At 42.4% G+C, this 6,119-nt stretch overlaps 1 protein-coding gene across 2 annotated transcripts in view; it reads right to left on the bottom strand.

Annotated features, from left to right (window-relative positions):
- Positions 1–5,287, bottom strand: part of LOC149453944 (C-X-C motif chemokine 16-like) — a 60,975-nt gene extending 55,688 nt beyond the window's left edge. The window contains exons 1-2 of one of the 2 annotated variants that reach the window (XM_089688011.1): positions 5,172–5,287; positions 2,505–2,642 (exon numbers count right to left, since the gene is read on the bottom strand). In XM_089688011.1, the coding sequence (XP_089544137.1) occupies positions 2,505–2,601 (97 nt within the window). In that variant the 5' untranslated portion in view covers positions 2,602–2,642; positions 5,172–5,287. Of the gene's footprint in view, positions 1–2,504; positions 2,643–3,476; positions 3,851–5,171 lie in introns of those variants that run through there. The other variant, XM_089688012.1, reaches the window with a different exon arrangement.
- Positions 5,288–6,119: the final 832 nt, after the last annotated feature.

The following is a 6,119-nucleotide window of genomic DNA, read 5'->3' as shown; positions in this document are numbered from 1 at the left end:
CTAAAGAAATATTTATAATTTACAAAGTGCTGAGCAAATCCTGTATAATAATAATAATAATAATAATAATAATTCTATAGGTCTTGCAATTACAAAAAATATATGGTTTGGGGGGGACTTTATGCAAACTAAACAGATGGGAAGCATATGGGTTGAACTGGGTGATCACTAATGACTTCAACCACATACTCTGACACCATCATCATAAAACAATAAATGGGGATAAAAACAAACATAAGCTCTTAGGCTCCATTCACACCAATGCATTTTTTTAGTACTTTTTTTCTTTTTGCAGAAACGCACTACACTTCATTTAACATGGTTTCCTATGGAACACGTTCCCATCTATGCTTTTTTGAGCTGATGCATTTTTGGAAAGGGTCAGGGACTTTTTTAAAAGCAAAAAGCAGCGTTTTTGTTAAAATAGAGTTCAACTGAGAAGCTATTGAAATGTATGGTAGTGTGTTTTTGCCGCTTTTTGCATTTTTATTCTGCCCGGCAACAAAAAAAATTCCACTTTAACAAAAAAAAGCTGAACAAAACTCAACAAAAACGCGTATAGAATAATGCAAAAAAAAAAACTACAAAAAGCACTAGAGAGCATCAAACGCAAAATGCATATATGTGAACCAAGTCAGTGTCAACAGACTTTTGTTCACTTTAAGGCTCCATGCACACTAGTGATTTTTTTTAATTGCTAGAAAAAAAACGCTGGATAAAAAATGCTGATGTGCCGGCTTTCAGTAGCGTTTTAGTATCGTTTAGGAGCGTTAGCATTTTATTAGTGTTTTTACAGTACATGAATGAAAAAAAAAAAGCTCAAAAAAAGCTGTTAGGAGCTTTTTTAGTAGCGTTCAGTGTTTTTTTTTCCACTGTGGAAATGCTCCCACAAACTTTTTTTTTCTCCTAAATGCTGAAGCTTGAAAATTGCTTCTAGTATAAAAAAGTGTGCCAGGACACACAGGATAACACTATTAGCTTCTAGGAATAGAAAAAAATGCTCACGATAACTTCTAAGAGCTTAAAAAAACTCTAGTGAATAAAAAAACGCTAGTGGATATCTCCTAAACTTGCATTTTTTAGGAGATATTATGGCAAGCGGCAGCCGATGGCTTCACCGGCACATGCGCTCTGAAGGAAGTTCCTCCAGAGTGGTGTGCCACGGCCGCGACTCCCGCATGCATGCACAGGAGTGACGTCATCGCGGTTCAGCCATTCAAGCGGCCACAGCCTGTGAACCTGGAAGGACCTAGGTGAAGATGGAAGCAGGGGTGGACTGACCATTTGGAAACTCGGGCACTGCCCGAGGGCCTGGGGTCAGTAGGGGGCCCCATGAGATGCCCTGGTACCTTTTTCATAGGCTTTTTTGAGTTTGGGCAAGGACACAGGGGCCCCATGATCCCCTATTGCCGGGGGCCCCATGAGTTGTCAGTCCGCCCCTGGATGGAAGCCTCTGCAACGGTGACAGCACTTCTGGTGGGCTCTGTTTTCAGGTACTATAAGTCTTTTATAATGTGCTAGTATGTGGTGCATACTAGCACATTATTATATTGCCTTGCAGGAAGAAATGTTTTTTTTTTTATTTTAACACGCGTTTACTACGGCTTTAGGCTGTAACATTCTCCACTCTTCTGAGAAGACCTTCCATAAGATATTGGAGTGTTTCTTAAGACCATTATACTAAAAGAGCATTAGTGAGGTTTAATGAGAAGACCTGGCTCACAATATACAATCCAATTCATCCCAAAGGTGTTCAGTAGGGTTGAGGTCAGGGATCTGCGTAGACCACACACGTTCCTCCACCCCAAACTCATCAAACCATGTCTTTGAGTTTATTATTTAAGGTAAGTAAAAACTGCTTTTTATGTTCCTCCTTAGCATTTCACCCTTGCAGTGTGTACTCAAAAAAAAACACACACACATAGACAAATTGGCCATAAAGATACGTTTTGCAAGTCACAGTTACAGAGTTACATACACAGGTTCCTCATTTTCTGAGTGTTCACCAGAATAGAAGTGAGGTTATGAGCAATCTTGCCAATGGGACCCAGACAGCAATAAAAAAAATACCCTGTCTGGGGTACTAACTCTTCCAATTTTGTATACAAAGCGAAAAATTGTTTTGCTGGAGTTTCACTCAGTAAAGACTTCTCACCAAGTCCTCATTTTTAACACACACAGAAATAAATATGTATATATATATATATATATACACACACACAATAAAAAAAAAATACATTAATAATAAATAAATATATATATATATATATGTATAAAATTTTATCCAGTATGTGTATATATATATATATATACACACATACAGTATAAAATAACAGTTATAATAATGATAGTGATGATATATATACACACCCACACATATATAAACTCACTATATTCCAGGATCATGATTTCACTGTGTCATAGTCAATGATGAGACCTGTATTGCTATGGTAACAACAATGCACATGAATTTACACAGAGTTTATGGTCAGCCATCTACATACCTGGGTCTGGAATCAGCACCAGTATCAGGAACAGCGGGGTGAGCGGTGGAATCCTCATGGTGGTGCACCATCCACTAAGTGTGAGATCCGGATACATTCCAGTATTACATGCCTCTGGACAACCTGGGGAGCGGCACTCTGTAGTGAAGGGATCCAAAGAGACTTAAATCAGATTTATGAGTTTTTTTTAGTGTCCTTGTTCCTCTCTCTCCCTTTCGTGTCTCTCTCTTCCCCTCTGTCGTTTCTCTCTCTCTCATGTCTCTCTCTTTTATCTCTCTCTTACTCTCTTTCTCTCTCTTTCTTTCGTCTCACTCTCTCATGTCTCTCTCTTCCTCTCATTAATCACTTTAGCATGCTCTTTCTTCCCCTCTTTCTTCTCTCACTGCCTCTCTCATATCCCTCTCTTCCCCTCTTTCGTGTCTCTCTCTTCCTCTCTTTCATGTCTCTCTCTTTCATGTATCTCTCTTCCCCTCTTTCATGTCTCTCTTTCATGTCTCTTTCTTCCACTCTTTTGTCTCTCTCTCTCTCTCTCTCTCATATCTCTTGCTTCCATCTCTCTCCCTTCCCTTCTTTCTTCTCTCTCTCCCCCTCTTTCATGTCTCTCTCTTTCATGTGTCTCTCTTCCCCTCTTTTGTCTCCTCTCTCATATCTCTCTCTTTCTGTCTCTCTCCCTTCTCCTCTTGCATCTCTCTTTCATGTCTCTCTCTTCCTCTCTCTCATGTCTCTCTTTCATGTCTCTCTCTTCTCCTCTTTCATCACTCTCTTTCATGTCTGTCTCTTCTCCTCTTTCATCACTCTCTTTCATGTCTCTCTCTTCTCCTCTTTCATCACTCTCTTTCATGTCTCTCTCTTCCCCTCTTTCATCACTCTCTTTCATGTCTTTCTCTTCCTCTCTTTCATCTCTCTCTCTCAAGTCACTTTCTCCCTCGTGTCTGTCTCACCATTTTCTCTTATGTGTCTCGCTCTCCTTACCTTATATGTCACTATGCCTCTCTCCTGTTTATCTCATCTCTTTCATCTCTCTCTCCTTAGCCCTCCATGTCCGTGTGTCTACCTCTTAGTTCTTCTCTCGCCCCTTCTCTCTCTCTGTCCCCCGTGTCTCTCCCTCAGTCCCTCTGTCACTCCTTCTCTCTCTGTCCCCGTCTCTCTCTCAGTCCCTCTGTCTCTCCTTCTCTCTCTCTCTCAGTCCCTCTGTCTCTCCTCTCTTTCAGTCCCTCTGTCTCTCCTTCTCTCTCTCAGACCCTCTATCTCTCCTCTCTTTCAGTCCATCTGTCTCTCCTTCTCTCTCTCAGTCCATCTGTCTCTCCTTCTCTCCCTCAGTCCCTCTGTCTCTCCTTCTCTCTCTCTCTCAGCCCCCCCCCTCTCTCTCTCTCTCTCTCTGTCCCTCTGTCTCTCTCAGTCCCTCTGTCTCTCCTTATCTCTCTCAGCCCCCCTGTCTCTCCTTCTCTCTCCCCCCTCTCTCTCTCTCAGCCCCCCCTCTATCTCTCTCTCTCTCTGTCCCTCCTCTCTCGCAGTCCCTCTGTTTCCATTCTCTCTCTGTCCCTCTGCCTCTCCTTCTCTCCCAGTCTCTCTCTCTCTCAGTCCCTCTGTCTCTCCTTCTCTCTCTCAGTCCCTCTGTCTCTCCTTCTCTCTCTCTCAGTCCCTCTGTCCCTCTCAGTTCCTCTGTCTCTCCTTCTCTCTCTCTCTCTCTCTCTCTCTCTCTCTCTCTCAGTCCCTCTGTCTCTCCTTCTCTCTCTCTCAGTCCCTCTGTCTCTCCTCTCTTTCAGTCCCTCTGTCTCTCCTTCTCTCTCTCTCTCAGTCCCTCTGTCTCTCCTTCTCTCTCTCGGTCCCTCTGTCTCTCCTTCTCTCTCTCAGTCCCTCTATCTCTCCTCTCTTTCAGTCCATCTGTCTCTCCTTCTCCCCCTCAGTCCCTCTGTCTCTCCTTCTCTCTCTCTCTCAGCCCCCCTCTCTCTCTCTGTCCCTCTGTCTCTCTCAGTCCCTCTGTCTCGCCTTATCTCTCTCTCAGTCCCTCTGTCTCTCCTTCTCTCCCCCCCCTCTCTCTCTCAGCCCCCCTCTCTCTCTCTCTCTCTCTCAGTCCCTCTGTCTCTCCTCTCTCGCAGTCCCTCTGTCTCCATTCTCTCTCTGTCCCTCTGCCTCTCCTTCTCTCCCAGTCTCTCTCTCTCTCTCTCTCTCAGTCCCTCTGTCTCTCCTTCTCTCTCTCAGTCCCTCTGTCTCTCCTTCTCTCTCTCTCTCAGTCCCTCTGTCCCTCTCAGTCCCTCTGTCTCTCCTTCTCTCTCTCTCTCTCTCTCTCTCTCTCTCTCAGTCCCTCTGTCTCTCCTTCTCTCAGTCCCTCTGTCTCTCCTCTCTCTCTCTCAGTCCCTCTGTCTCTCCTTCTCTCAGTCCCTCTGTCCCGCTCAGTCCCTCTGTCTCTCCTCCTCTCTCTCTCTCTCTCTCTCACTCTCTCTCTCTCTCTCTCTCTCTCAGTCCCTCTGTCTCTCCTTCTCTCAGTCCCTCTGTCTCTCCTTCTCTCTCTCTCTCTCAGTCCCTCTGCCTCTCTCTCTCTCAGTCCCTCTGTCTCTCCTTCTCTCTCTCAGTCCCTCTGTCTCTCCTTCTCTCTCTCTCAGTCCCTCTGTCTCTCCTTCTCTCTCTCAGTCCCTCCATCTCTCTCTCTTCCAGTCCCCTCCATACCTTCGTCCTCTTTGTCCGCTCATTGAAGTCTGTCCACGTTCAGGCAATGCGTCGCTTCTCTAGTAGAATCAATGTAGTTTCACTTTGCTTGGACTTTCCCACCACACGTCACATGTATGTATAATAATCATGATGCTTTGCAGTCTCATGACTGAATGTATAGAGGAGGGCGAGCACACAGCAGTCTCTCCAGGTACACCGACAGGAGCAGAGTCCACAATTCCCCAGCACTCCACCCTGTCAGTGCTCTCCTGTTGACAATGCTGGTTGCCTGGCTGTTACTTTTAAAGCAGAACTCCAGACAGATATAAAAGACACAAATGAGTGCAGCTCTATAATCAGATTGTAAGCTCCAAGGATCAGGGCCCTCCTATCCCTCTTGTATTGAACTGTATTGTTGCTGTATTGTCTCCGGTTATATTGTAAAGCGCTGAGCAAACTGTTGGTGCTATATAAATCCTGTATAGTAATAATAATAATAATATATAATAATAATAATATATAAATCCTGTATAATAATAATAATAATAATATATAAATTCTGTATAATAATAATATATAAATCCTGTATAATAATAATAATATATAAATCCTGTATAATAATAATAATAATATATAAATTCTGTATAATAATAATATATAAATCCTGTATAATAATAATAATATATAAATCCTGTATAATAATAATAATAATATATAAATTCTGTATAATAATAATATATAAATCCTGTATAATAATAATAATAATAATAATAATATATAAATCCTGTATAATAATAATAATATAAATCCTGTATAATAATAATAATAATATATAAACCCTGTATTATAATAATAATAATAATAATAATAATACATTACTAAAGCTGGAAAACCCAAGTAGTGGAAGTACCTGAATGTGACCTGCTATTGGGCTCTTGCCGTCCCTGTGCAGCAGAGCTCAGACTG

Source organism: Staurois parvus, unplaced genomic scaffold (assembly GCF_062004578.1).
Source record: "Staurois parvus isolate SC_StPar_1 unplaced genomic scaffold, SC_StPar_1.0 ptg000444l, whole genome shotgun sequence".
NCBI classification, from domain to species: Eukaryota; Metazoa; Chordata; class Amphibia; order Anura; family Ranidae; genus Staurois; species Staurois parvus.
This window is presented reverse-complemented; position numbering and strand designations above follow the sequence as displayed.